The 17,005-nt window shown below is 41.7% G+C and overlaps 2 protein-coding genes across 13 annotated transcripts in view; both read left to right on the top strand.

Annotated features, from left to right (window-relative positions):
* PTGR2 (prostaglandin reductase 2) overlaps positions 1 to 4,793 on the top strand; it is a 29,957-nt gene extending 25,164 nt beyond the window's left edge. For all 8 annotated transcript variants that reach the window (XM_059182854.1, XM_059182859.1, XM_059182855.1 and 5 more), the window contains 2 exons: positions 1,982 to 2,021; positions 3,534 to 4,793. In XM_059182854.1, coding sequence (XP_059038837.1) covers positions 1,982 to 2,021; positions 3,534 to 3,610 — 117 coding nt within the window. In that variant the 3' untranslated portion in view covers positions 3,611 to 4,793. The remainder of the gene's footprint in view (positions 1 to 1,981; positions 2,022 to 3,533) is intronic.
* Positions 4,794 to 5,705: 912 nt separating this feature from the next.
* ZNF410 (zinc finger protein 410) overlaps positions 5,706 to 17,005 on the top strand; it is a 40,637-nt gene continuing 29,337 nt past the window's right edge. For 3 of the 5 annotated variants that reach the window (XM_059182843.1, XM_059182845.1, XM_059182844.1), the window contains exon 1: positions 5,710 to 6,219. The gene's annotated coding sequence lies outside the window, so the exon portion shown is untranslated. Of the gene's footprint in view, positions 6,220 to 17,005 lie in introns of all 5 variants that reach the window. The other 2 variants (XR_009355839.1, XM_059182847.1) reach the window with 1 other exon arrangement.

The raw sequence follows: 17,005 nt of genomic DNA, 5'->3' as shown, positions 1-17,005 counted from the left end.
GATAGCAAACATTAACTTCATAATAAAAATTACTACAAAATTGTACTAAATGTTGTAAATTAAGTTTTACTCCCAGGTGAGTATAACCTCCTAATTGAGAAACTCTCTCTGGTTAGGCCCTTTATCTAAGATTTCATTAACCTTTACATTTCTTAGACTGTATTACAAGATAAATATGTGTTTTTTTCCAAATTTTAATATTCATTACTTTAACAAATATTTATGGAATGCTACTATGTGTTAGAAGCCATGCTTTCTCCAAAATTTTATAAGCACTTCTTTGTACCCCTAACCCTCTACCACCATACTTCTTTTGTTCCCTCCTGGATATTCTGAATAATCTTGGTTGGTGGCTGAAAACCAAGAGTTACTAATCTGGGGTCTAGACCCTGACCTAGGACGTTCTTGAAACTTGCAAATCATGGGCAAAGTTATATGTGTATGTGCTTATGTTTATGTACTTTGTTTTTTTGGAAAGAGGTGGTATAGTTCGTGGTATTACCAATGGAAGAACAGACAATGGGAAAAGAGGATTTTATTTTTAAAAGATTTATCTACCTATGAGAGAGAGAGCATGTGCCTGTGAGCGGTGGGGAGGGGTAAGGGGAGAGAGAGAGAATCTCAGGTAGACTTCCCGCAGAGCCCAGAGCCTAGAGCTAATGCTAGAGTCAATCCCATCATCTTGAGATCATGACCTGAGCTGAAATCAAGAGCCAGATGCTTCACTGACTGAGTCATCCATGAGCCCCAAGAGGACTTTATTTTTAAAAATCATTTTATAGGAAACTTTTCTGTGCTACCTCCAAGAAATGAAGAATGTCTATTTTTAGACAAAAAGTGCTAAATAGTATTGCTGCCCTTTACAAAAATGAAGAATATTAAAATTGACACTGAGTATCTCAGGATTTTTTTTTTTTTAAAGATTTTATTTATTTATTTGGCAGAGAGAGATCACAAGTAGGCAGAGAGGCAGGCAGAGAGAGAGGAGGAAGCAGGCTCCCTGCTGAGCAGAGAGCCCGATGATGCGGGACTCAATCCCAGGACCCTGAGATCATGACCTGAGCTGAAGGCAGAGGCTTAACCCACTGAGCCACCCAGGCACCCCCCCCTTTTTTTTTTTTTTAAAGATTTTATTTATTTATTTGGCAGAGAGAGATCACAAGTAGGCAGAGAGGCAGGCAGAGAGAGAGAGGAGAGAGAGGAGGAAGTATCTCAGGATTTAAAGGTGCTGACACCCTCCCCCTCCATGCAGTTGAAAATCATGGTGTATCTTTTGACTCCACCAAAACTACTAATAGCCTACTATTGACCAGAAGCGTTACTGATAACATAAAGGGTTGATTACCTCATATTTTGTGTGTTACGTGTAATTTATACTGTATCCTTTTTTTTTTAAAATTTATATATTTATTTGAGAGATAGTGAGAGAGGGAACACAAGCATGGGATTGGTGGGGGGTGTTGCTGGAGAGGGAGAAGCAGGTTCCCTGCTGAGCAGGGAGCCTGATGCAGGGCTCATGACCTGAGCCAAAGGCTGATGCTTAATGACTGAGCCACCCAGGCACCCCTACACTGTATCCTTTATAATAAACTAGGGAAAAGAAAATGTTATTAAGAAAATCACAAGGGAGGGGTGCCTGGGTGGTTCAGTGGGTTTATAAGCCTTTGTCTTTGGTTGGGTCATGGTCTCAGGGTCCTGGGATCAAGCCAGCGTTGGGCTCTCTGCTCAGGAGGGAGCTTCCCCTCCTCTCTCTGTCTGCCTCTCTGCCTGCTTGTGATCTTTCTCTCTGTCAAATAAATAAGTAAAATCTTAAGAAAGAAAGAAAATTATAAGGGAAAATACATATATAGTACTGTACTGTTTATAAAAAATTTTTTTTGTATAAATTGACATACACAGTTGAAACCCATGTAGTTCAGGGTCAACTGTAAATGGATACATTGAACTTGAGAATACTATATGTAGCTGTTTTGATTTACAGATCAGAGAGACTGTGACAAATGGATTGGAAAACATGGGAGGTAAGATGAATGTAGATTTATTATATGCATGAGCTTAGCACAAATACTCCCTTTTTCCCTTGAATTCTACTTCCCTGGTGTTTTTTTCTTTTTAAATCATTTCTTTCCTTCTTGTAAAACAATTCTGCAGGTTTACTTAAATATCTTAATCAAACTCCCATTAAAGTTCATCATAGTAGTATTTAAGAAGTATTGTTTTCACATTTCAAATAATAAATGTTTCTTTGGTTTTGAAACAATTTATGAAAAAAAGGTAACAATCATGAAAGTCATTTAGCTTCTAGGTAACTTTTTCAGGTTAAATGGTTTTATTTACATATTTATTAGAGAGAGAGAGAGAGGGCAAGCATGTAAGTCAGTGAGCTTGAGGGATGGGGAAGGAGCAGAAGAATAGGGAGAAGCAGGGTCCCTGCTCAGCAGGGAGCCCCAACCCTGGGCTATACCAGGGTCCTGAGATCTTGACCTGAGCCCAAGGTAGACACTTAACCAACTGAGCCACCCAGGTGTCCCCAGGTTGAATAATTCTCAGGCATCGTGAGATTATATTAAACACATTTTCAATATTTAGGTTTCTTTCTTTTTTTTAAGATTTTATTTATTTATTTATTTGAAAATGAGAGTGAGCTTGAGCTGTGGGGCAGGAGAGGGAGGAGAGACAGGAGAAGAGGCAGGGAGCAGGGAGCCTGCCCCTGGGCTCAGTCCCAGGACTCTGAGACCATGATCTGAGCCAAAGGCAGCTTAACCAACTGAGCCACCCAAGCACTGAGGATTTCTATTATCTTTAATAGTTTTTTTAAAAAAAGATTTTATTTATTTATGAGAGAGAGAGAGAGAACACAAGTAGGCAGAGCATCAGGCAGAGGGAGAGAAAGCAGGCTCTCTACTTAGCAGGGAGCCTGATGTGGAGTTTGATCCCAGAACCCTGGGATCATGACCCGAGCTGAAGGCAGCTGCTTAACCTACTGAGCCACTAGGCACCCTTTTTTTTTTTTTTTTTTTAAAGATTTTATTTATTTATTTGACAGAGATCAGAGGCAGGCAGAGAGAGGGGGGCGGGAAGCAGGCTCCCTGCTAAGCAGAGAGCCCGATTCGGGGCTCGATCCCAGGACTCCGGGATCATGACCTGAGCCGAAGGCAGAGACTTTAACCCACCGAGCCACCCACGTACCCCAGCGCACAATTTTTTAATAGTTTTCGAAAAATTGTTTTCACTGACATTTTATCCTCATACTTACTTATTCTAGTCTTCAGACTTTAAACAGTGAATATTGAGGTAGATATGAACATTTCTAGTTTGGGTAAAAAGCACATCTTTAAGATACAAATTGTGTTAGTTTATCTTGTAACTTTGTCAGTGTTTCACTTGAGGCTTCTTTTCATGACAGTTTTCTTCTAAATATTAAAAGCATTGCAGAAATTATTCAAATTAAATGTATGTGTTTGTACTGATAAACATGTATGATAGTGATATTTATGTTTTCATATAATCTAGGTTTTTTTTTTTCTTTCTAGCTGCATTCCAGTCCATGATGACAGGAGGTAACATCGGAAAGCAGATAGTTTGCATTTCAGAGGAAACCTCTGTGTAATCTGTATAAGCATCTTCATCAAGGAAATACACAGATTTCTTTCCGTTTTGCACCAGATTTTTTTAACTTTTTTTTTTTTTAAGATTTTATTTATTTGCTTGACAGAGATCACAAGTAGGCAGAGAGGCAGGCAGAGAGAGAGAGAGGAGGAAGCAGGCTCCCCGCCGAGCAGAGAGCCCAACGTGGGGCTCGATCCCAGGACCCTGGGATCATGACCTAAGCCGAAGGCAGAGGCTTTAACCCACTGAGCCACCCAGGCACCCCTTACACAAAGATTTTTAAGATACATTTAATAAAATTTTTAGAATACAGATAGCTTTTTATTTAAATTGATTATTGGTACTATCATCTAGTTGCATAACATAAACTTTTCCTATATCTTCAATATCATGTATGTTCTCTATGTCCAGCACGATTATTTACAGTAATAGATTGAAGTCAACATGACCTATTTTTCTTTCTTTTACTAAAACTGAGACTATATTTGATATTTGATCAGATATTCTGAAACCATTGGAGATTTGATACAACTGCTTAATGGATCATTTAAATCAATTTTTACAATTAATAATTTTTATTTAAAATAGAATGCTTGAGAAGATGCATAGTAAATATATGTTGACCTGAAAATGCTTTACATAATTCTTGAACTGTAACTTGGTGTTAAGAATAGAATTGGGATGGCTTTTCTATATTGTAGTTCCATGGAAAAGGGATTTAATGGCAGAGCGTATGTTGGGACTTAGGGTAATTCAGAGCTTGTGGAGCAGTTTTTAGGATAGGAGAGCAGAGGCTTTGTGTTGAGAAGTAACAGGTCAGTCAGGTTGATAAAGAGACTAGTTTATCACAGAGGATTATCTGTGTTTTGCTAAATAATTTACTGTATAACCTAAAAACTCAAATACACATTGATAAAACTATGTTTGTTTTAGGGTAGCAGTTACGTACTGTCAAATAGTGTAAAGATTTTGAGGGCAAATAGGTACAAATATCACTTGAAGTTTTAGGTGATTAGAAAGATTTGGCAACAAAGGCAGCTTTAGAAAATGACAGGACTGACTGAGCAAATTAACAAATGGCTGTGAACATGAATGTTCAATATCTAATGTACCTCTAAATAAGAGGGCTTGCTTCATGATTATAATCAACCCTTTACAACAATAAAATTGAGGAGATTTTTCAAGTGTTGTGCTGGTTTCTGGTCACCTTTTTCACCCTGCTAGATACTTTTGTCTGCAACATTTGTAGGAAGTAGATTCAAACTGTTAGTAATCAGTCACTCCAGTTGACCTGTGTCCTCTTTTTTTTTTTTTTTAATAAAGATTTTACTTATTTATTTGAAAGAGAGTGAGAACTAGAGAGAGCACACAGAGGGAGAGGGAGACAGAAAAGCAGAGTCCCCGCTGAGCAGGGGGGCAAGGCTGGACTCCATTCCAGGACTCTGGGATCATGACCTGTGCCAAAGGCAGACGCTTAACTGACTGAGCCACCCAGCGCCCGTCAGTGTCCTCTTCTTCCTTTATAAACCTTTCCTGGACCTTTTCATCTCCAGAGAGCACTTCTGTCTGCGGTCTGTATGTTGGTAACTTCCAAATTTGCATCTCTATTTCTGACCTCTTACTTGAGCTTAGGTCCTCCCAAGTAAAATATCCTGTTGGCATCTGGGATGAACTGTTTCATCTAAAGAGGAATTACCTTCCTCTTACATATTCCTACTTTGTTTTTAACTCACCATTGTTTGTGCACCCAAACTAATACTCCCTCACTCATTCAGGTGCCTGTCATCAAGGCCTGTGTTTAATCTTGAAAATGCCTTTCTTAGAGAACTCAGAGCTTTAATTCCCACTGCCACTGTCTTAGTTGAGTTCCTCATCCTGTGGCACACAAGTATTTAAAAATTAGCAATTTCAAAAAGGCTCAACCGCATAAAGCTCTAACGTGGTGGCATCCAGCCTGGAACTCAGGAGTTCTAGTCCCCAGTGTGGGTATTCGAGAGCTCTTTCAGTCCTAATACAGGGAATCCAGACTCTAGGGAGTTCATTTTACAAGAAAAGTTGTATACCTGAGTTTCAGTTCTTACCCCGTCCCGATTGCGGCGCAGAACTAGATTCTGCAAGTTCCTTTCTCAGTGAAGCTTTGAGGTCCTCTTCAGTGAGAACGTCGATAAATGTTTCAGTAGTTCGTTCTCTCTCCATGGCCCCCATTGTAACTAGTGCTCATCTCAGCTGACAGGAAAAACTACCCCATCTGCTGCTGCAAGGAAGCCGTGACGTCACGGCTGGAACGAACTGACCCGGTTTTTCGGGTTTCGCAGACGGCGGGGCCCCAAGTGATGGAATGAGCAGGAGACGGTAGACCACAGCTCCGGGGGTGCAGGGGCCCAACCTCGCCCGGCCCCGCCGGCCCTGCCCTCTATACGCCTGGGGCGGAAACCTCGCGCGGGCGGGGGAGCCGAGTCCAGCCTGCGGCGAGCGAGTGGGCGTGAGCGTTGGGGGCCGGCCAAACTTCCTGTCCCGCGCTGCCGCTGCTTCCGGCGGGAGCCGGAAGACGCTGTGTGTGGACGGAATTCGGGACCGCCTGACGGCTAGCCGGCTGCCCGGGACGGGAAGGTGAGCTCGGGCTGGGCCAGGCCACACCCGCGCAGCTCGGTGGTCCCCGAGAGGGAGGGAGCCGGTGCGGGCTTATCGGCGGCTCGGGCCGAGTTCGCCTCCAGAGAGGACAGGGAAACCGCCCCCACCCCGACACCCCCTCTCAGATCTGGCGGGCCCGGGAGCGGCCGGTCTGAAGCCCTAGGGCTTCGGCCCTAACCCTCGAGGCCTTGGGGCCGATGTTTCTGCTCTTTGCTTGGTTTTGGGGGCCGGGGCTTAGGAACAAGACGGTCCTGAGAAAGCTGGAGTCAGCAGCACGTCCCTAAGGGCGGGGGCTGCTGGACTGCACCCGCACCCTGGCCTTGCCCCAGGCTTTGGGGCCTTACACTAAGGCTGTTGCAGAGGGAGAAAGAGGATGCCAAGAGGACTGTGCCCTGGCGATCTCAGCCCAGAGCTGCCGTCTTCTTTCGTACGTCCACTTACTTCTTGGGGAGGCTTCCGGCTCTGAGGGGCTTGGCTGCTGGCTTCTCCTTAGCCTGTCATTGCAGGTCGAGGCTGTGGGGGCTGTATTTACAGCCTGTGCGCATTCGCTGGTTGATTTTATCCTTTGAAGTTTCTTCAGAGAAAAGAATGCAATTAGTTTATTAAAGTTTATCCCACTTGCTCATGAGGCCCAGAAATGCACCATTTGGAAGTTAAATATTACTAACCTGGGACTTAAGAATTTGTACTTTTTCACTTTGGCACATGGATCACCGTAACATGTTTGCAAGGAAAGTAAAAGAAACATTTTGGAATAGAGTCCGTGGCATTTTGTTGTTGTTAGGGAGTGGAAATTCCACATTGTGTTATTTTTGTGTGGACGGAGTAGAGTCAACTGAGCAGAAGATTTAGGTTCTAATTTTTAAAAAGTCTGCATTTAAGTAAATGTCTGATTTTTGACAAGTTACTTAATCTCTATTGCTTTTTTTCCTCCTGTGTGGGTGAAGAAGCTTACCTATTTATTCAGCAGATAAATCCTGAAAGCTTAGTTTGTTCAAAGCATCATACTAGGTTAACGAGAGTTAGAATGAATAAATTCAGCAACCTTAGCCAGTGAAAAAAATATGCAAGTAGACAACTACCAGCCAAGGCAGGATGGAATAATTGCCAAGGAGAGGTGAAACAGGGTGTTGGGAGCACCAAGGAAAAGACAGATTTATTTTGCTTGGAGGGAAGGGATAAGTATCTTAGTGGAGGATAGCATTTGAATTGGATTTTTTAAAAAAAATATTTTATTTATTTATTTGACAGAGATCACAAGTAGGCAGAGAGGCAGGCAGAGAGAGAGGAAGGGAAGCAGGCCCCTTGCTGAGCAGAGAGCCTGATGTGGGACTCGATCCCCGGACCCTGAGATCATGACCTGAGCCGAAGGCAGAGGCTTTAACCCACTGAGCCATCCAGGCGCCCCTTGAATTGGATTTTAAAGGCTGGAAAGGATTTCAGAAAATCACAACTGGATTGGGAGTGTTTATTACTGGTCGAAGAACTATTCTAAGCAAAGACTTGAGCACTGAAATAGGCTGATGTGTTCATTCCAAAAGCCAGCCATGTGGGCTGGAGTAAAGGGTTAATGGAAGAATATGGACAGCACTGTAACTAGAACAGTATTTGAGGATGTATTGTAGAATATTTGAAATGCCATGCTTAGGAATTTGACTAGTGTTCTGAGGCGCTGAATTTTGAGTGAGTGGAGAAACACAAGCATTTCTGTGTTTTGGAAAGATAACTCAAGTGGCTGCATAAAAAGGTGGATTGAAAAGGGGAGTTTTTAGGGCATGGTGACCGGTTAAAAGCCTTTTTTTTTTTTTTTAAGTATTTTATTTGTTTATTTATTTGACAGAGATCGCAAGTAGGCAGGGAGGCAGGCATTGGGGGGGGGGCGGGGGGAAGCAGGCTCCCCGCCAAGCAGAGAGCCCGACATGGGGCTCGAGCCCAGGACCCTGGGATCATGACCTGAGCTGAAGGCAGAGGCCTTAATCCACTGAGCCACCCGGGCACCCCTAGAAGCCCATTTTAATTGTGTAGTTGAAAGACAATGAGATCTAAACAGGATATTACAGGAGGAATAAATTTGGGGGAATCAGAACTCCTGGGATTATTTAAATATAGAGAATGAGAGACATCATTAAAGACCTAGAATTTGCGGTTGAGTGGGTAGAAGATTGGGCAATAATTGAAATGGATAATACAGGAAGAAGAACAGGTTTGGTGGTGGAGATGATAATCTGGATTATGGACATTGTTAGGTTTGAGATGGATATCCGTGAGGAGATACTCAGCAAGCGGTCAGAAATAAAAATTTGGAGTTCAGAAGAGAGGTCAGGAGTAGAGACAAAAATTTTGGTATTATTTGCACGTCATTCATTCACTGTACAGATGTTTCTTCAGTGCCTACTAGGTGCTTGCAGGAAGTTTGTATGGAATTCCTTAAATCTCATAGTAAAGCCAACCTTAAGAGTGTCACAGTATTAGAAATGACTATGGAGACCTAAATTCCTTATGAATTACATATAATATTTTGCCAGGCACTATGATAGGTGGTGGAAGATAAAGTTGTAAAGAAGACAAATTAGTTCCTGCCTTTGTTTATGGAGCTTACAACATACAGGGTAGCCAGGCAAAGAATGAATACTGTATAAAACCAAAGGAATTAGAAATAGCAAGATGCCTGGGTGGCTTAGTCGGTTAAGTGTCTGCCTTCAGCTCAAGTCATGATCCCCGAGACCTGAGTCCCACTTTGGGCTTCTTGCTCAACTGGGAGTCTGCTTCTCCCCCTGCTTGTGCTCTTTCTCTTTCTGACAAATAAATTTTTAAAATCTTAAAAAAAAAAAAAAAAGAGGAATTAGAAACAGCAGAAAGTTAGAAACAGCAGAAATAGAGAAAAAAGTTGGAAGTTTGAGAAATCTTCTTTGGATAAGGTGATCAGACGAAGCCTTTCTAAATGAGTTGATAGTTAAACAGAACCCAGAAGAATGAAAAAAGAGCTAATCAAGTAGAGAGAGGTGAAAGTGTTTTAAGGTAGAGGAAATGACATGTATACATCCCTAACACCAGAAAGAGCTTAATTTGTTCAAGGAACTAAGATGGCTGAAGCTTGGTGAGCTCCTAGGGAGACTGACTCTGGAGGCTGGTTGGAGATGCAGGAATGGATCACATAGTTCTTAGAAGCCAGGATAAAGAGTTTGGATTTTGTCTAGGTGCCTTGGGAAGCCATGTAGACTTTCAGGCAGGTGAGTGATATAAGAGGACTTGCATTTTAAGGTGATATTTACTCCTGTCAAGAGAATGGAATGAAGGGAGGCAAGAATAGAAGCAGGGAGACCAGTGAGATAGCACTACCAGTGGTTTAGGACAGGTACTGATAGGGCCTGTGACAGGGTGGTGACAGTAGAGATAGAAGTAGCTGGGTTTGCTGTCTCCATAGGACTTGCAGCTGGACTGGATATTGGGAGCAAAGGAAACAAAGTAGTAAAAACGACTTCTAAGTGGGGTGAATGGTGGTCCCATCTTTTGTTTTTTTAAAGATTTTATTTATTTATTTGATAGATGGGAGATCATAAGTAGTCAGAGAGGCAGGCGGGAGAGGGGGGCTGGGGGAAGCAGGCTCCCCGCTGAGCAGAGAGCCTGATGCTGAGCTCCATCCCAGGACCCTGAGATCATGACCTGAGCCTAAGGCAGAGGCTTTAACCCACTGAGCCACCCAGGCGCCCCATGGTGGTCCCATCTTGAGTAGAGGGGTGTAGTGAGTGGGGCTGGCAGGGCGTGATGGGAAACACGCTTGGGAGAGAATTCATTTTGGACATGTTAAAATTTGAGATGTCAAGTTTTGTTAAGTAGAGATGTCAAGTAAGCAATTGCATATATGTCTGCAGTCAGAGGAGCTACCTGGGCTGCAGATACAAATTTTGGTGATGAACACGAGGTATTGTGTGGAAGCGTTGAATAAGTACTATATGCCTCAAACTAATACTGCACTGTATGTTAACTAATTGGAATTTAAATAAAAACTTAAAACTCAACTAAAGCCGTAAGTTTGCACTAGGAAGAGAGTGTAGCAAGAAAAGAGAGCCTGAATACTATCCTGAGGAATAGTAATATTGAGAGGCCGAGCGCAGGAAGAGTACAGCAGCTAACAAAGAAAACTGGAGGTGTGGCAATGAGGGAAGAGTAAAATGAGGAACATGTATCTTGGAAGCAGAGGGTGTAAGTGAAGTGTTGGAGGAAGGAGGCAGTGCCTCTAAGGGATAATGTCAGTTCCGGCTCTGGTTGCAAGTGACCAGTTTGCTTCAGAAGAGGAGTCTGTAACAAGGATGTGGGCAGCTGTTGAGATCAAAGGAAACGATGAAGACCCTGGCTTCATCAAGGTCAGGAACGTGAGCAGCCCCAGGGGAGGCTGCAAGCAGCATTACTGGCATGAAAGGGCCACTGCAGCCGTTTTCAGCCCTTTGTTACTTCTTTTAGAATTCACATTCTGAGGGAAAGTGTCTGATTTGTTCAATATAGGTCAAGTGTCCAACAGTTGGCCAGTGACGAAAAGAACACCTTCATCTACAGTCTCACTGAAGGAGGTATTCAGTGGGGGAGGGGACAGACCCCCAGACAGGACGTCAATCTGTCACCCGAGCAGGAGACATGAATGTGGGATAATTGAACATAGTAGTTGTTCATTGCAAAGGTCAAGTAAGATGAGGGCTGCAAAGTGTCCCTTGGATTTAGTAACATGAAGATCTTCGGTGACCGTTACAAGAGACGTTTTAGTGAAGTGATGGGTTGGATAGTGATTAGAGCTTTGAAAGTAGAGACAAATGCAGAGAAATGCGGAGGTGACTGGAATAAAAATGGGGGCTGTAGGCATGAAACACCTAAGCAGATCTGAGAAGGAAGAGGGAAGGCCCAGGGTGAATCCTATAGTTTCTAAAATTCATTCTGGTTTCACAGTTCTCCAGTTCTCCTCCATTCCAAATTTCTTTCACTGGTATCTGTTAACTGGTTTGTTAGAATTTAATCAGCTTCCGTAGTATGCTAGATATGGATATAAAAAGTTACTTTTTTTAAGAGATTATTCCTTTAATTGTCAGAAAGTGTGCATGCATACAAGTGGGAGTGGCAGGGAGAGGCAGGAGCAGGCTCTCCACCGAGCAGGGAGCCTGATGCAGGGCTCAGTCCCAGGTCCCTGGGATCATGACCTAAATCCAAGGCAGATGCTTAACCCTATTTGTCCCTAGTTACTTTTTCTTTTCCTATGACTTTTTTTTTTTTTTTTTTTTTTTTAAAGATTTTATTTACTTACTTCTCAGAGAGAGAGAGAGTACAAGCAGGGGGATCGGCAGGCAGAGGAAGCAGCAGCCTCCCCATTCAGATGCTTAACTGACTGAGGCACCCAGACATCGCAGGACTACTTTTTTTTTTTTTTTAAGATTTTATTTATTTATTTGACAGAGATCACAAGAAGGCTGAGAGGCAGGCAGAGAGAGAGAGGAGGAAGCAGGCTCCCTGCTGAGCAGAGAGCCCGAGGCTGGGCTCGATCCCAGGACCCTGGGATCATGACCTGAGCCGAAGGCAGAGGCTTTAACCCACTGAGCCACCCAGGTGCCCCGCAGGACTACTATTTTATACCAAAATTTAAACTATTCTTTTCTTTTTTTAAGATTTTATTTTTATTTTTTATTTATTTATTTGACAGACAGAGATCGCAAGTAGGCAGAGAGGCAGGCAGAGAGAGAGGAGGAAGCAAGCTCCCTGCAGAGCAGAGAGCCCGATGTGGGGCTTGATTCCAGCACCCTGGGATCATGACCTGAGCCGAAGGCAGAGGCTTTAACCCACTGAGCCATCCAGGTGCCCCTAAACTATTCTTTTTTTAATTTTCATTTTTGATCATGGTAATTCTCTACCATTGGTAGAATTTTTGTTTTAGTTTTTTCATCTTTAGTGAAGCATTGTTTGGGTCTGTATTTGTGGTCAGCCGCAGGTAGATATGCAGGGAACTGAGAAGTGGATTGGTTGCTGACCAGCGGGACTGCAGTGTTTCTCAATTTCTTCCCTCTTTTTTTCTCACCCACTCTTTCTGAAACTGGGTCAAGGTCAAGGCATTTTCTACCTCTCTAAAATAAGAGCAGTGTTGATATTCTAGGCTTTGTTTTCCTAGGGTGGAATCACATTGCTTTTTAGAAATTGACACAATGATCTTCTGTTTCTTCCTTGAGGCAGAGCAGTAAATGCCCCTAGTCATTTTTCCCTTTGGAATATACCCCTTTGTGTCTGGCAGTCAGGACGGAGGCAAGGTACACCTGTACCAGCTCTGTTCTCCTCTTGCTTGTTGAGTTTATTTGCCTTCGTTGTCCTGCCCAGTATTTCTCCTTGTAGCTTGCATTAGTTTTAGGCCATCTCTACCCTCCTAACATGGTGTTACCGCTAATTCCTGTCTTGTGTGAGGATTCAGGTAATTTCAGATTTCCCAAGACTCTGATCAATGATAATTGTTGATTGTAATATATATTTATGGCAGGTTTATATCAATGGCTTTATGTTTTATGTCTGAGTATCTGTGTAACATATACATTTGAGACTTTTGAAGATACTTTATACTGTTTTTCAATTTTTGGGATATAATCTGTTTAGTAGCTTTTGAGATGAGTTTAGTTAGTTTTATTTTTTTTTTTTTTTTTTTTTTAAAGATTTTATTTATTTATTTGACAGAGAGAAATCACAAGTAGATGGAGAGGCAGGCAGAGAGAGAGAGAGGGAAGCAGGCTCCCTGCTGAGCAGAGAGCCCGATGCGGGACTCGATCCCAGAACCCTGAGATCATGACCTGAGCCGAAGGCAGCGGCTTAACCCACTGAGCCACCCAGGCGCCCTAGTTAGTTTTATTTTTAAAAAACTTAAAAATAGACTAGTATATTAGTCTAGACTAATAGAGATTAGTCTAGACTAATTTTGTTTCATGAAAATGTGTTATTTGTATGTGTCTCAGTGAGTATTTCATTCTCTGGGGTATGATGGCAAATGTATCTTACTGTGATTTGCAGTCAAAAATGTTTGAAAACCACTGCATTATAGGAAATTTGGACTCAGTAGTAAGAAAATAAAAATTTTTAAAAAATTTCTTTTTTTTTTTTTTTTTAAAGATTTTAGTAATTTAAGTAATCTCTACACCCAACATGAGGCTCGGACTCCTGACCCCAAGATCAAGTGTCACACACTCTACCAACTGAGCCAGCCAGGCACATTTTTATTTTATTTTATTTATTTGAGAGAGAGACAGTGAGAGCGAGGAGAAGGTCAGAGAGAGAAGCAGACTCCCTGTGGAGCTGGGAGCCCGATGTGGGACTCGATCCCAGGACTCCAGGACCATGACCTGAGCTGAAAGCAGTCCCTTAACCAACTGAGCCACCCAGGCGCCCACATTTCTTAATCTTCTAGAATATACAAAGCATTTGAAACATTTACTTGTTTCTTTTTAAAAAAGATATTTATTTATTTGAGCTAGAGAGCAGGAGTTGGGGGAAAGGGCAGAGGGAGAAGCATACTCCCCACTGAGCAGGGAGCCCAGTGAAACTTGATCCCAGGACCCTGGGATCATGACCTGAGCTGAAGGCAGATGCTTAATCAACTGAGCCACTTAGGCACCCTATTTACTTGTTTCTTAACCACTTATGGAGAGCTTTGTTTCTGAAGAATTTTTTAATTATTTCTTTTGACTGAATCATAAATAATCCTAGGGTAGATTTTGTATCTGTATTTCAGATGAATTTCCTAGGGTCCAGAAGATGAGTAGCCTGCCTAGGTCTCAACCAAAATGTCAGAGGCATAATTTAGACTCTGTTTTAGAGACCTTGGGATTTTTTTTTTTTTTTTAATATAGCTCAGCTTCCTTAATTTACTTGTTCAGCTACTTAATGTTAATGCATAATTTGCTGATGATATTGAGTGTACTGTAGAAGAAGAATGCAGTTAATCAACTTCAATTCTCAGGATTTGTTTATTTGGCTAAAAACAGAAAGAGAATTGTTCTCAGGATGGTCTAGATCATACAGATTGCTGTTGTCTTAAATCTCCTTTGCGGGGCATCTGGGTGGCTCAGTGGGTTAAGCCGCTGCCTTCAGTTCAGGTCATGATCCCAGGGTCCTGGGATTGAGCCCCACATCGCATCGGGCTCTCTGCTCAGCGGGGAGCCTGCTTCCTCCTTTCTCTCTGCCGGCTCTCTGTCTACTTGTGGTCTCTGTCTGCCAAATAAATAAATAAAATCTTAAAAAAAAAAATCTGCTTTGCTTGTTACGAGTTTTTTGTTTCCAATTTATAGAACTTTTCAGGGCTTTCTGTGTTCTTTGCTTTGGTTCATTGCAAAGATTTGTGTTGCCTGCATTCTTTTTAACCTTTAGATTGACTAAGGGATAACATTAACATTTTCTTCTATTAGTAGCTATTAACGTAATAGCATTGTCAGGGTCAGTGGATTTCTAAAAAATAGAATTTCTGCTAGACCAAGGTTGTTTTCTGTAAGCAGTCTAATATGCTTTTGGTGGCCATAGGGAACCACGTACACAGTAAAAATTCTGTTGTTGCCAAGAGTAGAGGGAGAATAGGGTCTGACTAGAACTACTTATTTCATATTTATTAATAATATCTTTTAGACCAATTGCTGGGTGTCTGAGATCATTTTGTTTTGTTGTGAGCGCTTTATCCGGAGACATGATGCCTTATTTATGATTTGTGGAAAGTATGAATTGATGGGTGTACCCTTGGTTGCTGACTGTTAAATGTCATTATCTTTTTTATTATTTATGGGGCTAAATTAGTAATTTTTCTAATTTGAAAGCAAATAAGGATATAAGTTTTGCCTACCAGGTAAAGATACAAAAAAAAGAGAACAACTATTAGTGTTCACATTAAAGAACTTGGGGTGGGGCGCCTGGGTGGCTCAGTGGGTTAAGCTGCTGCCTTCGGCTCAGGTCATGATCTCAGGGTCCTGGGATCGAGTCCCACATCGGGCTCTCTGCACAGCAGGGAGCCTGCTTCCCCCTCTCTCTCTCTCTAGCTGCCTCTCCATCTACTTGTGATTTCTGTCAAATTAATAAATAAAATCTTTAAAAAAAAAATAAAGAACTTGGGATGACCATTTAGTATTACATTTCTAGTCTCTTATCTTAATAGCATAAGAAAGCCTGGGAAGAATATCCTTGAGATCCATAATTATTTAAAAATAGCTTCCTTTTGAGTAAGAGCAGAGCCTTTCACTCCACTGTCATTCAAATTGCATTTAAAGGAAGAACATTGCATTGAACACTATATTGGTCCCCATACTGGCAATTTTTTATTTTAATTACTCTAAATATACTTTGACATAAAGCTAGGTAGTAATTCTTATCCTTCCTGTGCTGAAGCCCCCAGTAGCTCTTAATCAACTACAAAATCAAAACAAATTTACAGGGCGCCTGGGTGGCTCAGTGGGTTAAGCCGCTGCCTTCGGCTCAGGTCATGATCTCAGGGTCCTGGGATCGAGTCCTGCATCAGGCTCTCTGCTCAGCGGGGAGCCTGCTTCCCTCTCTCTCTCTCTGCCTGCCTCTCTGTCTACTGTGATCTCTCTCTGTCAAATAAATAAATAAAATCTTTAAAAAAAAACAAATTTACAAATAATTCAGTAATAACAGCAGTAGGGTCAGAGGATTTTTTTTTTTTTAAAGATTTTATTTATTTATTTGACAGAGATCACAGTAGGAGAGAGGAAGGGAAGAGATCACAGAGAGAGAGGAAGGGAAGCAGGCCCCCTGCTGAGCAGAGAGCCCGATGTGGGACTCGATCCCAGGACCCTGAGATCATGACCTGAGCCAAAGGCAGCGGCTTAACCCACTGAGCCACCCAGGCGCCCAGGGTCAGAGGATTTTTAAAAAATTGATATATGTTGAACCAAGATTGTTTTCTTTAAGCAGTCTAATATATATTTCTTTTTAATCCATGAATAACTGACATACAATGTTAAATTAGTTTCAGGTGTACAACGTAATGATTTGACAATTTGGTACATTACCACAGTTTGAGACACTACTTAGTGCCCACCAAGATAAGGGTAGTTACCATCTGCCACCATACAAATTTATTACAATATTAGCAGTCTGATGTTTTGATGGCTCTAGGGAACCATGTAGGTAGTAGAATTTAGGTTATCAGGATTATATCAGTTGTTGCCATGGATTTATATCTTTATGAATAAGTATACAGTTGTAAACCACACCCTAAAACAAAATTCAAAATAACATTCATATTATGTGGTAGAGATGTCGTTCTACTGAAATGCAGTACTTAATGTTGAACTTAATAGTGGAAAGATTTAGCCTTGGGTTCAATAATATATTTCCTGTTTCTACATTTTAACTTTAGTAATACTTTGCAGAGAATATGATACAAGGTATGTGTTTAAAGTGTCAAGACTTTGTAGCAGTATGTGATAGTGGGATCTCATATGTAACCAAAACTGACTAAGGTCCTTGAATGCCAATTTTAATGAGGTTTTGTTAGAGAACAGCAGAGTTAGAGTTGCCTTGTTCAAATGAAGATGAGATTTGTGTTGTGAATGAGAACACACAGAATAGGAGAAAGTTTGTGCAAGTTGTATATCTGATAAGGGGCTTGTATCTAGAATATAAAAAGAACTCTTACAAATCAATAATAAAAAGACAACTCAGTTTAAAAAGTGGGCCAGTGATCTGAATAAGTATTTCTTCTGAAAAGACGTATAAATGGTCTATAAGCACATCATTAGTCACCAAG

The sequence above is a fragment of the Mustela lutreola genome, chromosome 7 (assembly GCF_030435805.1).
Source record: "Mustela lutreola isolate mMusLut2 chromosome 7, mMusLut2.pri, whole genome shotgun sequence".
Taxonomy (NCBI): domain Eukaryota; kingdom Metazoa; phylum Chordata; class Mammalia; order Carnivora; family Mustelidae; genus Mustela; species Mustela lutreola.
This window is presented reverse-complemented; position numbering and strand designations above follow the sequence as displayed.